General features: G+C 33.6%; 1 protein-coding gene and 1 pseudogene across 2 annotated transcripts in view; both read right to left on the reverse strand.

Annotated features, from left to right (window-relative positions):
* LOC120768146 (polyamine-modulated factor 1-binding protein 1) overlaps positions 1-15280 on the reverse strand; it is a 449193-nt gene that overhangs the window by 29896 nt on the left and 404017 nt on the right. For both annotated transcript variants that reach the window (XM_040094707.1, XM_040094706.1), the window contains 2 exons: positions 12349-12617; positions 12147-12272 (listed from right to left, as the gene is read on the reverse strand). In XM_040094707.1, coding sequence (XP_039950641.1) covers positions 12147-12272; positions 12349-12617 — 395 coding nt within the window. The remainder of the gene's footprint in view (positions 1-12146; positions 12273-12348; positions 12618-15280) is intronic.
* LOC120768148 lies at positions 8441-9424 on the reverse strand (annotated as a pseudogene).

Genomic DNA, 15280 nt, shown 5'->3' on the forward strand with positions numbered 1-15280 from the left:
GCAGTATTTTCGGTACTTGATACGTAAGACTTTTCTGGGAAAATTTTTCAAATCAATTCTGATTCATCAGCATTGTATAGTTGATCATGGGATATATCCACTTCCTCAATTTTTTACTTCAGCATGACTTTAAATGATTCGATAAGCGAAGGTTGCGAATACAGCTTTTCCCCAGTTATTCTAAGCAGACGATCTCAAAATCTTTTTTTAATTCCCTGCCATCACTTGCGTTGAGCGAGCATTTTTTTCTTTCAGTTTTAGATGGATCTCTTTAGCTGTTTCTTTGAGCGCTAATGCATTTACCGGATAATTCCTTTTTCTTTGCTTAACAAAGCAGAGACGTTTCTCCATTTTCGCCAACTCTGATCCTCTTAATGTCTTTCTTTTTCATGGATCGGAAAATGTGTCAGTAACACAGTCCAAAATCTTCTTTTTTTTCATTTTTATCTTGCTAATTGTTGACTTTGTTGCACCATATTGCTTCGCTAAAGCTACCGCACTTGTACTCTTTTGTAATAAGTCCAAAATATTTGCCTTTGAACATAAATAAAAAGATAATATGTGCAGATACAACTACTTTTCTACTTTACTTATAAGGGGAATCCCTAATTTAAAAAATGATTTCATAAAATAAATGAGTGTGTGTACAAATTTGTGTACTTTAACTGCTGCTAAATTCAGAATTTGATTTTATTCAGAGTTGACGTTTTAGAGTAGGCAATGTAAAAAAAGGTTGACGTTTTGGGATGTCGACGTAAACGAGCGTTGAAGTTTTCCCGAGTGCACTGAACTTCTGTAAGGATATGTATTTGAGCATACATATATGTATGCATACAAATGTCACCAACAATAGTTGAAACTTTTATTTAAACGTTTTAAGCCCATCTTTTTGGTGAGCTATTTCGCTCAAATATTCTAAGTTTCAGTACCACTGGAAAAAGTTACAAACATGCAAGCAAACATACAAGTGAAGCTAATAAAAGCGTATTAAAAATGTGGTGTTTTAGACAAGACTCTGGAAAAGCAATGATTTTAAAATTACAATCAATGCTATTTAAATACAAATCAGTTAGTTTTGTATTAAGACCTTTAAGATCTGATAATAAATAAATGATAAAATGATATTTTAGCAACAACCACAGTGGGTTTATTACGTTTATGCTCGAATTCATGCACAAAGACACCAGGTGGCCAGAATGAGCTATCAAGAACCAATGGAAAATTGTTAGCGGATATGTCGATCTTAAAAGACGAAATATTTCTGTGGTATTTAAAGTTAAATTTTCGGATATCAGTATCGCCCGTTTTTAATTTTGACGAGATATAATACTTAATGTCAACTGTAGGTTTCGTGGCAAATCTTGAAATGAAAATTTACTTTTTTCGCGGTATTACAACTACATTTTTAGACTTAGAGTTATTTATCGCTTATCATTTTCAGTTACACCATTTTCGGAATTCTTCTCTGGGGAAGAAAGATTAATAGGAATTTTAGGAGGCCTTTTTTCAAGAAAGAAGGGGTGGTGTCTCTTCTTTATCATTTAGGCATTTAAATGATTGAAACATTATATCAACACTTTTTTACATTTTTCCGTAATGCTTACAAGTTCACGGCCGATTTCCTTGAATTTATTGCGCACCTGCCTTAAATAGGTCAATTTCTGTCGGTCTACATTTTATGCAAGACCAGCCCTTAGTATCAAGAATAGAATCTAAGATCGAGAAATTGCAAGCCATTATGGCAAAAACAATATTAAATAAAAATAAGAAAAATTTAAATAATAAAAGTAAAAAGAGCAATGATAAAAATATGTATATTTTTAAGAAATAAATGCAATAAGGTTATAATTGGTTATCAGAGATCACAACTAATGTAGCGAGCAGTTTGAGATGCACTGCAACTCACGAAAAATAAGAACACGCAAACAATTGTGAACAAAGATGAAAAAAGAATGAATAAAGGAAAGAAATTTAAGAAAACAATACACGTAAATTAACACTAACAGTTGCACTACAGTAGTATCTGGATTCTTGCACGCAATGAAAACCGAGCTTGGTGCAAGTATTGAGGATGTCGCAAGTACCGAGTATCTTTTTTCATATAAAATAAACGAATCTTTTGTTAAAAACATATTTTTTTTATTATTTATATGTACATATTTCAATTCAAAAGTCCTTAAGGGGCTATACCAGAGTGACACTTTCAAAAAAATTTTTTTTTTTCTTTTTCGACAGTTTATATATTCAAAAATATTATGTGAAATCGGCGAGGTCGTATCTTCAATAGTTTTAGAATGACAGCGTTCTAAATAGAGACCGCTCAGAGGTGCAAACATATATAAGTGAAACTTTAAATGCGTTTTTCTCGAAACGACATTTTTCAAAATTGCTGACATTATAACTCAACGAGAATATAGTTGAATACATTTGCTATACAGTAGACTACGATCTTTTTGATTGGTTGAAAATTGTCAATTTGGCATTAAAAAAATCACCATTTTTTCGTAAAAAAACGATTTTTTTTTTCAAAATTACGCCATTTTCTTAATTTTTGATATTTTTCAAAGATCGTAGTTCATTGTATAAAAAATATATTTAAGTTTAATAAACATTTTGAATTTTTTTGATTCAGCCACTCATTCGACCGGAATCATGCCAGCAGTTGAGGCACTTTTTTTTCAGCACTTCCGCAGACAGCACATAACTCCGTTATTTTTCAATATTTTTGTAAAAAAAATTTTTTTCATATAGCTAAAAATATACTTTATTACGTTCATAGAACGTCGAAACATTCAATCTAGTGCTTTCTTTTAAAAAAATTCACGAAAATCGCCTAATTTTTCATGCGTCACAGTGGTATAGCCCCTTAAGTTAAATATGTTAGTATACTTATATACATAAATATACTTGTAGATAGATATACATGCATACATATGTGTATATTATGTGGAATTAAAAAAAATGTTAAATTTTTAATTGTGTGGTACAAGCTCGCTTGTTCAGTACTACGTTGCTTCTGAGCCTCTGAAACGTTATTTTACTCCACCCATTCTAGGCAAACATGGAATGCTCATATTGTTTCCGCCGACGTAACTTTGTTCGTATTTTGGCTAAGAAATTGACATAATATCTGCACTTAGTTTCTTTAAAATGTCAGCTTTCTCTTTTACTGTTAGCAGCGTAAATTTTTTCCTACCCATTATAAAACCGCACTACACAAATCGTCAGTTAAAACTGATTCGAATCTCCCGAAACGCACATGCATAAGAGTTACAAGAATTCATCATCGAAAAAAGCGGGACTTCTCAGAAATAAATTCGAACTAAGGAAACGTTACCAAAATCAATAAGGTCTTGTCGAGGTAAATTTTTTTGGATGTCGCAAGTGTTTCAATAGCACAATATATCAGTGATACTTATCTCTACAAATCACTTAATCCAAATAATTTCACAATGATTTAAAAATGTATTGCAATAACCAAATTGGCTCAGCACAAACATTTTAAGACAAGAAAGACCGATTTCGAGAAATTGTACAACCGCGTGGTTGTTGGTTCCTCCCATATAACATAGTAATATTCGACTTGATTCTTTCATTTTCTTTAGTATATAATTCCTAAAACAGATAAATTTGAGCGAAAACTTGAAACTAGCCCCTTCATTTTTGGAAAAAAGTATCAATGACTTCGTTTAAATCCAAGCTTGATGCAGTTTAGTATTCAATTGATGCGGTTTAGTATAAATGCCGGAGTGGAGTTTGGCTCATATCATTTCTTAAAATGAATTTTTATTACTTTTGAGTTGCAAAATGACCTTTTAGCTGCTGCACAAGTGACAGGTATTATAAAGAATAATAACATAGCTGTAAATACTTCTGTTAGGTCGCATTTTAGCACTCCATATTTGTACATTATTTCCTTACATAATTGGTGAACAGTCCACGTTTAAGTTAGTTGATGTAAAACTAGGTGGTTAATATTCATAAATTTAAGTGAAAACTAGAGCCTATTTTATCTGAATATTTTCTTTGGAATTCGTCATACTTTTGTAATAAAGTTGCTTCATCAACATATAAAAAAATTGTAGGTATTAGAAAATCAAATATATGACAGACTGCACTCATACCAATAAAACGTGTATATAATTGAGAATTTACTATGTCTAGTGTATTATTGAAAATCTCAATTTTAATATTTTTTCTCGGTTTGAAAATCGATGATTAGCAGCTAATTCATCAAAATGTTTTTTAACTTTGCCTTTTTTCTTGAAAATGGGTATCAATACCATATTTTCTTGCAGTTTCACTGTCTTTGCGCTGGAACAACTGTGTTGTTTAATTCTTTCTGATAAATGCTTCCAGTCTCGAATTCCCTTACACCAAAAGCCACCAAAGCAAATAACCAGCAGGGTAGACAATGACACAACCAAAAACGATTAACTAGCCCTTGTTTTGAACACGAAACGTAGTACGATTGAGAAAAACACCTATTATTCTGGTTGATGTCTGTTAGAAAAGTTCGTGAAGGCTGCATCAAGGTTTTGAAGTTTTTCGTTATCACTTAATTGTTTGTTCACGAAGTTTCCCAAATCATGTGGTTCCTCCAAATCCTCCGCTCTTATGTGCGTCATGCGAACATCTTCACATGATCATGACAATTTTCGAATCTTCCTCAATGTGCTTCTTAACAAACACTGCAGTTACCACATATTTGAGTCAATATCAATAGAATTACTTTTGCCAGATGTATTTGAAAAAGGCCCTTGTCAATTATGGGCAATTTTTGTTTACTATCTTCTTTTTCTTGGCGTTGATTGCGTTTAAATGTACCACTACATTTAAACAATACAATATTAGATTGTACTCGAGTAGATAGATACTCACTGTTCACTTACGACGTTAAAAGTAAAATAAAATATAAGGAAAGAGTAACACAATAATACGCTACAAGTGTCCTTGGGGAATCCCCGGAAAAAAATGATCAAAATTTAGTGTTTAGTGTTACCACATTTAACGGTGGAGACCATGAATCCATGATTCTGTCCGTGGAACTAAATTAATGTTCCTACTGCAGGTGACTTGCATTTTTTCACGATATTTCGCATTATATCGGGTGATTTTTTAAGAGCTTGATAACTTTTTTTAAAAAAAAACGCATAAAATTTGCAAAATCTCATCGGTTCTTTATTTGAAACGTTAGATTGGTTCATGACATTTACTTTTTGAAGATAATTTCATTTAAATGTTGACTCATGTGGTTTCAACAAGATGGCGCTACATGCCACACAGCTCGCGATTCTATGGCCATTTTGAGGGAAAACTTCCGAGAACAATTCATCTCAAGAAATGGACCCGTAAGTTGGCCACCAAGATCATGCGATTTAACGCCTTTAGACTATTTTTTGTGGGGCTACGTCAAGTCTAAAGTCTACAGAAATAAGCCAGCAACTATTCCAGCTTTGGAAGACAACATTTCCGAAGAAATTCGGGCTATTCCGGCCGAAATGCTCGAAAAAGTTGCCCAAAATTGGACTTTCCGAATGGACCACCTAAGACGCAGCCGCGATCAACATTTAAATGAAATTATCTTCAAAAAGTAAATGTCATGAACCAATCTAACGTTTCAAATAAAGAACCGATGAGATTTTGCAAATTTTATGCGTTTTTTTTTTAAAAAAAGTTATCAAGCTCTTAAAAAATCACCCGATATAAACTCCTTCCAAACAACGCATTTTCATTTAATGTTTTTAGCAAGTGGCAGCTTTTGTTATGACAGCCGAAATCCATGAAAATTTAGAAAGAAATGTAGCACCATCTACTGTAAGATACCGCACTTACTCAATACCGCTGTTAGCGCCACCAACTGGTGGATAGCTCTTTGCTAATAATAAACAAATAATTTGCAATAAATAAATAATGGACTATAAGGAGAGTTATAAACTATCCTATCTTTCAAGTTGGACCAAACTGCACACAGTGTTAAAAATGATGACAACGATGAGATTTTGCAAATTTTATGCGTTTTTTTTTTTTAAAAAGTTATCAAGCTCTTAAAAAATCACCCGATATAATGAGCTGTAGCCGAAATCTATAGATTTGACACGATTTATTGACTTAACGGACATCGGTATGAGTGGTAAAATCAAATAAAATTAAACCACTCTATTCACCAGTACAAAAATGTTCATTGACATTAGCTTACTTACTCCTGATACAGTATTAATTTTTTAACCGTTCTCGAAAAAATAATCTTAACAGGCAGTCATCCGGATGTAATTGTGCTATATAGGAAGTACGCGTGGTTTTTGTCCGATTTCAACAATTTTCACAAAGTGACATAGGAATATGAAAAGAATGCCACGTTCCAAATTTTCTAAGCCGGTCAGTCGGGTCCCGAGATATGGGATTTCACCAAAAAGTGGGCAGTGCCACGCTCATAGTCCAATTTTTACCGCGGTTCCTATAAAGCCTTGTCATACTATCCCTGCTTTAGGATAAAGCTTTTTCCGCTTTTGATAGTTTTGAATAATACCGTTATATGGGGATGAGCGGTGTTTTCATCCGTTTTCACACTATCGGTAGTAGTACTTGTAATATTCGTTCCTATATTACGAGATACATATGTACATTAAACATATTAGATTTTTTTTCCACAGGCGCACCTTGCCACTGGTATCTCCTGTGCTAAACTCCAGTTTTATATCTTATTTCGGTCTTTCCTCAGTTATGGCATTTTATATGTTTTCGGTTAATGGCGATTTGCGGGGGTGGCAGTGGTCCGATTACGCCCATCTACGAACTCGAGTTTTGTTTTGTAATAATACTATGTTCGAACCGGCATTGAAAACATTTTGAAAACACATTTGGATGTTGTGGAATCTAAGTCGTTCGGACCGACAATTTGTGTTTTCGATGAGTTTTCACAGACAACTCACAAATTCGTTTGTTTGTTTACATTTGAGCAACGAGAATGGTAAGTTTTGAAATCCTTAATATTTGCTTATAATTATTACTAAAGATCGCATTGTTTAGAATTCTGAGAAAAAGGTATTAATTGCGAAAGCATTGGCTTTTTGAGAAGCCAAATAAATACCTTGCTCAATGACAATTCTTCAAGAGAAATATTAGAAAGTGTTACTACTCAGCACCATGCCTTGACAAAAAAGATAGCCGAGTTAAAGAAACAACATTTAATCGTATTAGATTTAATAAAGGACCTTAGGATGCCTATTAATTCATGTTGGACAAAAGTGTGTTCCTACTGATGAAAAAGTTTTCACAAAAAATGGATACCAATTACCGAAAAGCTATTCCTATAGAAAAAAGAGTGGCTATTACATTATTTGCTTTAGGGTCATCTGCAGAGTATCGGAGTATCGCCAACATGTTCGGTGTAGGAAAATCTACGGTTTGCGAAATTTTACTGGAATTTTGCACCGAAATCTGGAGATTACTGCAACCATCCTGTTTTAAAATGTAGCCTCTAAACAGAGAAAATATAATCGAATTGGTGACTGGTTTCGAGGTAATTGGATTCCCACAATGTTTAGGAGCAATTGGTAAATATTGGTTATCTTAAATTTGCGCTAATGGTCTAATAATTGTTTACAGACGGATGCCACATTGAGATTCACTCATCTTCTGCCGAAGCTGTGGACTATTATAATTATAAAGGATGGTATTCCATCGTTTTATTGACATTGGTTGATGCTAAGTAAAGTCTAAAAACTCAATATACATATATGTAAGTACATAACTAATGTTTGCAATGTATTTTCAGATACCGTTTTACTTACATAAACATAGGAAGTCCCTTCATCACTTCAGAAAGAAATACTTAGATAATTGTCCGTTATTAAGCGAAATGTCTCGAGACATTTCAGGCATAAATGTGCCAGTATTTATTATTGGGGATTCGGCTTTTCGTTTTAGCAACCAAATGATGAAAACGTATCCATTCGGCGGCTCTTTCGAAAACACGTAGAGTGGTCGAAAATGCTTTTGGACACCTCAAGGCCCGCTTTCGACGCATCGGAAAAGAAATTGACAACTCTGTACGGAATGCCATCTCAATAATAAAAGCATGTTGCGTCCTTCACGATTTTTTAAGTGATAACAACGACACGCTAAACGCTAAATGGTTACGCGCTTTGGAAGAGTTGGAGACTAGACGGCAAAATCCGTGTGATGTTTCATATGCATATGATGACACAATTAATGGAGAAATGATTCGGAAAGCACTTTGTGCATATTTTGGTAAGTACATGTGTATATTGTATCACAATGTCTACATTTTACACAATTACATATGCATTAAATCAAAGATAAAGTTGTACACACAAAACTAAATTTAATTTTATTTTCCATATAAAAATAATTTTAATTATAACTTAATAGGCTGAACTAATTCATGTCAACGTTAAACATCTTTCAAAAAAAAATATATTAATTTATTTTTTTATTTATTTAGAAATTCAAGCAATCGTTTATTTGTTTCTTTAGAGTCTTTCCGATATTCTTCAATCAGTTGGGTTTTTTCATTGTCGTTTTCAAGTAATTTTTCTCTCAGGTCCATAATTTTTTGCAGGTTCCATTGAATTCCTGATTTGCTTTCTCGAGCTGTTTTTCAATTATTTCACATTTTTTTAATATCAGGCTCTGAAAATGATTCCTTTTTTGATTTCCAGAATCGCTCGGCTCGGGAGACGATATTGTTAAGGAAGAACTATCGGTTGGCGACATCGGCATCGCTGAGGGCGAAGGTAGGGAAACCGGTGATGACAATGGAGATGCAGCAACAAATGTAGAAGGCGCAGCCGTTTCCACCGAAATTTAAGTGGTTCGGAGTCAGTAAAACCTTTTTAAAAATGTTTAGATGTATGTAAATATAAATACTATACTGAATTACAAACCGAATGTTTCTTACTTTGAAAGCTTTCCTCCACTAAGCTCTCGGCGTTGTAGCTGACGTACGGCAACAGTACAGCTCTCATTTTTTCATACAGTGGCCACTGCGATGGAGAACCGCCAGTTGACCCGATTGCTGTCTTCTCTTTCCTGTAAAACATTATATTTATATAATAACTCTATTATTATTAATTTTATTTAATTACCTATATCTCTGGGAAAGATTGTGCATTTTTGATTTGATTTCACTTGCCGTGAAATGCACACCTTGTTGCTGCAACTCCATTGCCATTTCCTCCTCTATGTGGTTATTCTTCCTTGGCCCGCGAAGAGCACTAATTTTACTTTGCCACAATTCAATCAGTAGGGCTTCTGCCCTATCACTCCACCAATTTCTTCTTTTGTATTTTTGTTTTTCCATTTTTTTATATTAATATCATTATCAACTGACAACTGTATGTGTATATGGAATGTAAACAAATATCAAGTGACAATTTAGGGCCGGCAAAATATGTCTTCTAAAAACATCGATTAAACTAGAGCGGGCATCGATTATTATGAGTGGAATGTAAGTTTTCAGCGAAAACTGTGTTTTCGTTTGACAGATTTTACATGTACGAAAACAGAAGTTTTCGTACGAAAACCAGTTTTTCCCACGAAAACATGTTTTCGTTGTCGGTCCGAACATAGTGTAAGGAACTTCTATACCAAGTTTCATCAAGATATCTTAATTTTTACTCAAGTTACAGCTTGCACGGACAGGCAGTCATCCGGATGTAAACTTTTCTCTTCATCTTGATCATTTATATACTTATCTATCTCGATTAGTTGTAGGTGATACGTACAAGCATTAGATGAATAAAACTATTGCTATGTTCGGACCGACATTGAAAACACATTTGTCGGTTGTGGAATCTAAGTCGTTCGGACCGACAATGTGTGTTTTCGATGAGTTTTCACTGACAATTATCAATAGGGGGATTCTCTTGCTCTTGCAAGATCGCACGATGACAGAAAATGCAAAAATCCTATACTGAAATAGGCAAGGCCAAGAGAGCACCCATTGCAGAATCTAGTGATATATGACGGCACGAAAATAAACGTGGGTTTTGGTCTGACATATTTTACAGCCATTGCGAATAATTTTCTGCGTGTATTTGTTGTTGTGCCGTTGCACCAAGAGGAAAATTCTGCAATTCGTGCACCGTGCGAGGGTTCGCAAGAGCAGGCAATCCCCCTAATATGACAATATCAACTGACAGCTGTATTTGTATATGGATATCAAGTGACAATTTAGAGCCGACAAAATATGTCTTCCAATAAAATCGATTAAACTAGAGCAGGCACCGATTATAATAAGTGGAATGTAAGTTTTCAAGTAGTTTTCAGCGAAAACTGTGTTTTCGTTTGACAGATTTTACATGGACGAAAACACAAGTTTTCGTACGAAAACCAGTTTTTCCCACGAAAACATGTTTTCGTTGTCGGTCCGAACATAGTATATAATAATCTGTAACAACTGGTTGAAAGAGTACAAAAATCGCTATATTTTAAAATTTTTGTATAAAAAAGGGAAGAATGCCTCGCAAGCCACCAATGAAATTTGTGAAGTTTATGGCGACGGTGCTGTATCAGTTCGTGTAGCACAACAATGGTTCGCTCGGTAACATTCTGGAAATTTCGAAATCTCGATTTACACTGATGAAATAATGTCACTAGCGGAAAAATGTCAAAAGTGGTCGACCAAAATGGTACATATTTGTTTTTTTATTTGATATTATAAATATAAAAAAAATTTTTGAAGTTTTATTAGAAATACGAAAAGACTTTTTCGATCTTATTACATGTACAAAGAAAACGGCTTGAACTTGTATCCTCTGACTGACGTTTTACACCTTAAAGAATTTCCCTGGCTTTGGTTTTTGCAAATAGCAAGAGTATAAAATGTTCGGTATCACCGGAACTTAGGCCTTCTTTTCTCGTTTATTATACAAGGTGTATTCCAAAGTAAACATAACTTTTTGAATCCAGTGCCCCCTGGTGGTCTATATGTCGACTGGTGCGTTAGAGTCTGCTATCTTCATCTATTGTCCAGTGAGAATTTCATGACATTTCATAGATTCGAAGTGAAATTATTGCATTTTAAGTGTCAGTATGTTTGTGTTAGCGGTGCGAAAATGAGCTTCGAACAATGAACCAACTTTAAATTTTGTTTTAAAATTGGTAAAACTTTTACCGAAACGTTTCCAATTGATGAAACAAGTTTGTGGCTATGATTGCTTATCTTAGCAGAGTGCACGAGTGGCTTCAACGTTTTCAAAGTGGTCGTGAGGACATAAATGACGATCAATATATGGGCCAATCAAAATCCGTAATCACCGGAAATTCCATAGAAACTGTGCGTGAATTCGTCAAAATTAAGCCGAAATCATCATTGAAATTAATGGAAATGGAATTGAGCATTTCCAAAATATCGATTTATCGTATTTTGACCGAACATTTGGGCTTGCGAAAGGTGTGTACACAAATGGTCTAACGACCACCGTGCTATGTCTTCCTTTTCATAAAAATGCATTTGCCCATGAAAGGAAAGCATTATGCATTATGCACCTTGTAGTACATTAATTTAATTTTGCGAAGATTTATTACATATTGACCGATATAAACCGGAAGTTTACAAATTTTTTTATTATATATTTTTATATTATTTGGTTCCGATAACTTTATTGATGTTTTATAGTTATATGGGAAGTAAGCGCGGTTGTTGGCGGATTTCGATAATTTTTATAACGAAACGGTCGAATAATTTCTAAGTTATATTAATACAACTGAAGGTTGACGTTAACACACTTATTCTTCAATTTTAGTACAGGCTCCTATTTCCATCCATACCCACATGGATATAAAAATTAATGTCTCTGAGCGTTTATTTATTGAGAATAATATACCTATTAAGAATTCATAGCGATCAAATTATTTTATAATTAACTTTTTGAAGTTATAAAGATATTAGGGGTCTTAAGCAATATCTAATAATTGTAAGTGCTGACTGAGGTTTGATATTAATATGTTGGATGCAAGAAATATATAATAAAGATTACTAGAGCTTAGTGTGAAAAAATTGAGCTACCAAGGGACAGTAAATAATTAGTAATATAACTTAACCAAATTCGTGTGGTTTTATTCCTGAGTTATTCAAACATATTCTAGGTGTAATATTTGTCATTTAAGCTACCACTTACTTAATGTGTCCCTCATACTGTTTAAAACTTGCTCGAGTCGCGTCATCTGCTTTAAGCTGTGCTTCCTTCCATTTTCGAAATGAGTCAATAACCTTCTCATTTTGTTTGCGTAGATCACATTGTTTTCTAAAAATTTTAAAGTATAAAATTTTGTTTTGAAATTTCTACAATTCTTAAAAATACTAATAGATGTGTAATATACCTGTACTCATTCTCGAGTTGCTTGTAGTCATCGCAAAGTACGTTGAATTGTCGCTTTAGCTCATTGTTCGCCTCTTGAAGTCGCTTTGTACAGTCTTTTTGTGTTGATTCACTGCGTTGCATGATATGTTGCTGCTCCTTCATTACATCGTGCGCCGTATATAATTCATTTTCTGTCTTCAATAATTTATCCCCCAGACATCTTTGTTTATTTAGTAATTTCGCCTCTTTTTCTTTCAAAGCGAGTACCTCATCTCTTAATAGATTACGCTAAAAGAAATGCATCAATACCCCATAACCTCAATCTAATTACAAATATGTTTACACTGGCGAACAAAACTTTTTCATATGTAACATATATTAATTAGGGCAGTACCTATTTTCATAACTCAAAATTGCAGCTGAAGTTCATATTCACACACAAAAATATATGTATGTAAATATTTGTGTAAATCAAGGAACCATACTGGAATCTGTGTTTAATACAATATTTGACAAAACTTTATATTAAACAAGTAAGGAAAGGCTAAGTTCGGGTGTAACTGAACTATTCATACTCCTCCAAGTTCCTAGAATCAAAACCTGGGAAGTACCTTCGGGTGCATAAGGTTAGTAGAATAACAAAAATCAATATGTGTAGTATATAGAAGTTCATGGACCAATTTCGCATATTAAAGTATAGTATATCCAATATTATACGATCAGTTAATTTTGCTAAATAATCTTGTCTTATGGTACAAAGCAATGGGAGATTGACCCGCTTTTATCTATTTTTACCATCACTACATACAATTATTAACAGAAAAAGATGCTTTAGTTATATAAAAAGAAAAAGGAAATTTTGTGAGAACTAGGGCTAGTTTGCACCAACTTTTTTATCATTTAACAATAGAATGGAATTTTTATAATAATTTTGCCATTTTCTCATGGTAATGCAGAAATGCATTACGCATAAAATTTAAGATCGAGTCTTATAAATCCCTTTTGTACCATCTCGGCTGTAAGATTTTATATACTACTTGGCCCTCATATGTATACTCATACAATTATCACATTTTAAGCAGCAAAACTGTTATTTGGGGTGTGGGCGGAGTAATAATCCGAATTCATCCATTTCAACAGGGTGAATAGGGAAGCAAAAAAGACATGTCCTCCGTGAATTTGGTAATTAATTCAAGTGCTGGCTGAGGTATGTACATTGAACCTGTCTCTAACCACTGTAATACTCTGCATCAAATTACAGTGCCATATTTTAATTTGGAGCTTAGTTTTGACACTTTATGGGGATTAATAGCGTTTTTGGGCATAATAATGATCCGATCCCGCCCATCTGCAATATTGACCCTTTTTTGAGGCCAAGGAAGTTATGTATCAAACTTCAAAGAGATATCTCAATTTTTATATCAAGTTACGGACGGACGGACAGACAGTCATCGGATTTCAACTCGTTTCGTTATCCTGATTATTTATTTCTCTCTCGTTTAGTTTTAAGTTGCATGAATTAAGGATTTATTATTCAATGAAATTGTGATTGAATTACAATCAAATTATGTATTTTATTAAATTATATGTCAAATAATCACTATATTAAATCATTCTTAAATGAAAAATATGTGATATAAACTCAACCGAAGAAACTAAATTTAATATATGTGACCTGGTCTACGAAAAGGGAGCTAACGTGCGAAAACTAGTTTTCTGGGAAACAGCTGTTACAACTCATCTTCCATCCGAATCAACTAAAAAGTGAAAATTGATTTTTTGTTACCTAAGCCCCCTTTCCGTAGACCAGGTCACATATTCAGTTCATGTGCAAAACGTCAACTAGAGGATCGGAATTCATTATCTTATATATAAAAATTAAACGCCTTTTTTGTATGTACGCGCATTACGCCCGATCGGTCTTTTAGTACGGCAGCCTTTTTCGCAAAATCACCCTCGATTTCTCAATTTATGTATATATTTATAACTCAAGAACGGTTGAACCGATTTGGCCGAAAATTAGTGATGACGCAGCTTGGAACCTCGGGACGGGCATAGGCTACTTTCTATCGTTTTATGTTAAAAGTCACAACAATTCATAAATAAAAAAAATTATATTTCAAAACATAAGCATGTATTCAATATTTATGTAAGAATCATTTGAACATTTTTTTCTTCAAAAATACAAAATAAAATCACACAGCTACTGGCAGGGTACAGTGGTTTTTGTTTATATACACATGTATATGAATTATAGTGATAGTTGTAACTTAATAAGAAAAGGACGAATCATAATTTGAGATGAGTGCATAATAGCTGACAAATATTCCTGAACAGAACACACAGAACAATGCAATATTTAAAAGGAAGGATCATGTCTGTGTTTTCTTAAGTGAAGTACCTGGGTTTTAGCCGTCGATTTTGGAATTACATTCGAAGATTGTTGGACAAAACATTACCATATGATTAAATATAGGGCGTGAGACGCGCCCTCTTATGCTTTACTTCTGCACTGTTATTCACTATAACAAGAAGCATATATGTATGTATGTGTGTAACGATATATGTACGTTGCAGATGTCCCTGCCAACCACGGCTACCCGCTTGTGCCAAAAATACTAATACAACCACGCATTTTTTCTCCATGCACTAACACCAACGCACATTTTCGGGTTATTTTTTGTTTACCTAAATGCCATGAAAAAAGTTTGTATCATTTCTTGATTTATTTGAATGAGTACGAAGGAGAAAACATTATTGTCAATAGTGACAATAGAAAATCCCAAAAGGGTAATAAAAAAAAAACGATTGAAAGACACATGTCGTTCGTGATCGTACCATCGTAAAGGAGGCTCGTACAATAAGAAGGTAAGTAAATGAATTTTATGTGATTTTTTAACAATATTTTGAAAATAATTAGTTCATTTATTTTTATAGCTTTGGAAATTAGA

Source organism: Bactrocera tryoni, chromosome 2 (genome assembly GCF_016617805.1).
Source record: "Bactrocera tryoni isolate S06 chromosome 2, CSIRO_BtryS06_freeze2, whole genome shotgun sequence".
NCBI lineage: Eukaryota > Metazoa > Arthropoda > Insecta > Diptera > Tephritidae > Bactrocera > Bactrocera tryoni.